The 3,091-nt window shown below is 26.3% G+C and overlaps 1 protein-coding gene across 4 annotated transcripts in view; it reads right to left on the bottom strand.

The window, feature by feature from the left end:
- Positions 1–349: 349 nt before the first annotated feature.
- Positions 350–3,091, bottom strand: part of LOC100160057 (glutamyl aminopeptidase) — an 8,912-nt gene continuing 6,170 nt past the window's right edge. For all 4 annotated transcript variants that reach the window (XM_029489542.1, XM_029489544.1, XM_029489543.1 and 1 more), the window contains exons 9-16: positions 2,570–2,792; positions 2,392–2,516; positions 2,128–2,331; positions 1,412–1,631; positions 1,188–1,317; positions 1,016–1,129; positions 822–930; positions 350–692 (exon numbers count right to left, since the gene is read on the bottom strand). In XM_029489542.1, the coding sequence (XP_029345402.1) occupies positions 549–692; positions 822–930; positions 1,016–1,129; positions 1,188–1,317; positions 1,412–1,631; positions 2,128–2,331; positions 2,392–2,516; positions 2,570–2,792 (1,269 nt within the window). In that variant the 3' untranslated portion in view covers positions 350–548. The remainder of the gene's footprint in view (positions 693–821; positions 931–1,015; positions 1,130–1,187; positions 1,318–1,411; positions 1,632–2,127; positions 2,332–2,391; positions 2,517–2,569; positions 2,793–3,091) is intronic.

The raw sequence follows: 3,091 nt of genomic DNA, 5'->3' as shown, positions 1-3,091 counted from the left end.
TGTTGACCTTCTCCAATGCAACAACTACATACACTTTTCCATCGAACAAGTTGCTTAAGTTGATGTTCGAAGCATTATTTCGCCTACTCATCGTGACAATGTGTACATTAATATAAAAAAAAACTACCTACACACACACATCATTGTAAAATCAATACATTCTACAGAGCTGTTGTAAAATCTTGTGGAGGTTGTACTGCTGATCTCAAATGTTCCGATTATGACTTTATTGATGCTACATATTTTTGTTTGTCTACGTGCCTTAAGTTGACAAATTATTTGAAGATGGATCGTTATATAAAAACGGATCGTTTTAAATTGTAATTAATTTTATCTGTAATGTTATATATATTGTATACAATTAACATTCAACTTTATTAAAAGTTATTAAGTTATGGAAATATTGTAAAAACACGTATAATTAATATGATAAATAAACAAATAGTAACAATATAGAAATTAACATTCTAATATTAAATATTTTTGACCTATATAATAAGATATTGATTTTTTAAATATTGACAATCAAATAAAAGATATTTTTAAAATTAGATGGAATTTATCAACCAATTATTAATACCAGCTTCGTGTTTTTTTAACCATTTAATATTATTAGATACAACTCCTATCGCAGTTTGTCTTCCATTTTTTCTAGCTACAGCTTCTGGATACCAATTTAAAAATTTGTTCATCTAAAGATTTTCAAATGTTTATAAATATTAGACATGTTAAATAAACATAACCTACTGATAGTTTAAATAAAAATTCAAAATGTTGTCATCAACCGAAATTTAAGTTATTTGAAAATAAATAATATTTACTTCACTGATACGTTCTTGTGTATTGAAATGAGAACAAACCGAAGGTATGAGAGATCCAAGTTGCCCATCAGAAAGAGAAAAACGATCAGCCAAATTCTGCCAATTCTCCCTAACATATCATAGATTTACATTAATTTATAAATGTCCTGTAACTATTGCTTAAAATATAATTCTAATATATAATATATAGGCACCTCAAAAAGTCCCATACGAATTGAGTTCCAAAAGGATGACGGTTTATCAGTAATATGATTCTTAAATATTCTTGGGAACTAACATGATTCTCATTTCTTGCAAGTTGCAACAGTCTAGAATAGAAAATAATATATTTTATTTTATATGAATACAATTAAGTGCACAATTGACCTAGTTAATATTGATGTTTCTTTTGAGGCTGTCAATGCATCCCTAAGTTTCTCTTTTTCCTGAGGATCTTGTTCATTTAAAAATATGTCCCACAATATATTCCATTCACTTTCATTTCCCATAGACATTCCTAAATATACAAAATACTTATTTATATTTTAAATAAACAATGAATTAAATACCAATCACTTTTAATAAGTAAACACTGTTCAAATTCTACTAACCATAGTAATAAATTGTATCACTAATATCTGGATGCGGTTTGATTTTGTCATTCAAAAATCGTTTAAATAATTCATACACTTCCTTTTGATAGCTTGGTAAACCATATGTACATCCTAATTTTAAAATAACTGCTCGAAACTTACGTTGTATGAAGTTTTTATTACTTGAATCATTCCAAATATCTTCTTTTATGCTTCCCAATAAATGTTGTACATATTTCTTTCAAAAACAATAAATATATTTATGTATTATTTGACGTCCAAATTCAAGAATGAGTCATGGTGTCGATAATTACTTATTTGATTCTAAAAATTATAATATTGCTAATTGTGCAAAATCGGAAAACACAAGTGAAAAAAAAAATCTAGGAACTATATGAATTTTTGAAATTATGAAATGTTATTAAAGTTATATTTAGTAATTTCATGCATTTTAACTAGAAAACTATTTGTAAATGTTCATGTTTTTGTTGAATTTTGTAAATATTTCCACTTTATGGGAGACTAAGAGAATTCACATATTAGTTGCAAATGAATATTTTCAGTAAATTTAGAACTGCAAAAAAAAAATTTGCCGTTAGCTGAATCGCTGATCACAAGTATTTGTTCATCAGTTCATCACTTGTTTATTTCATGAATTTGGAGTAATTAAAAATTCTTTGTAAAAAAATGTTTGTAATACATTGTAATTATTATTAGTTTTTCAATAATCTTACTTCAAGATTTTTATGTGCCGGACGTTGATATAAATGTTCACTTAATGTCTGTAAGTTTGTAGCAGCTACTTCCCACGGGACATAATGATGTTCCATAGGTAAATATTTTGTCATGTTTAACGCAATGTCATATGGTAAGTAATTAGCTTTTGCCAAACTAAAGGCATCATGAATAAGATTTGAACGGTCAGCCGCACTTAATGCCTTTAAATTGTACGTTTTTAATTTAATAATGTGATTGAAAAATATTATCCAAATACGTACATCAACATTTTTTTCTAATAAATTGCTAAGTAAACACCAATCTCTCTCTGAATAGTTTATGATGTAATATCCAACTTGTCTGTGATTTAGTTTTATCCATTCAGCATCAGGTATGTCAATCGTAACTTTTAAATAAATATTTTAATTAATATCAATAATACTGACCCATAATACTCACTTGTCTCCTCGTCTTTGCTTAACCAAAATTTATGCACCGTATTATTGTTTGAAGTGGTATATGTGATTGGTATTTCCCATTTGAAATTATACGGAGATGAGGAATTTGAAGAATTAGTATTTGGGTTGGACAAAAAACGTTGCTGCTTTAAAGTAAGTTTAGTTCCATTCCTTATAGCTGAAACTAGTGGGAATCCTGCTTGACGTGTCCATGTATCCATAACCTATTTTTATTTAAATAAATATATTTATAATATGGTTTATATGTAAAATTTATATAGGTATGATTTATACAGGGTGATTCATTAAGCGTAAAACACTCATTATCTCACGAAGTATTAATGTTTTTGAAAATATTTTTTAAATAGTTTCAATCTGTTAAAAAAAAACAACGTTTTTATTAAAAAATTATATTTTAAATATTTTTTTATTATTATAATTGTTTAAGTTTTTTACTTTTTTGAATGAAAGCATAGAGTTTTAATTTACATATTCGAAATCAGAATATTTTTCTAAGTATTTT

This window comes from Acyrthosiphon pisum, chromosome A2, assembly GCF_005508785.2.
Source record: "Acyrthosiphon pisum isolate AL4f chromosome A2, pea_aphid_22Mar2018_4r6ur, whole genome shotgun sequence".
Lineage (NCBI taxonomy): Eukaryota > Metazoa > Arthropoda > Insecta > Hemiptera > Aphididae > Acyrthosiphon > Acyrthosiphon pisum.
This window is presented reverse-complemented; position numbering and strand designations above follow the sequence as displayed.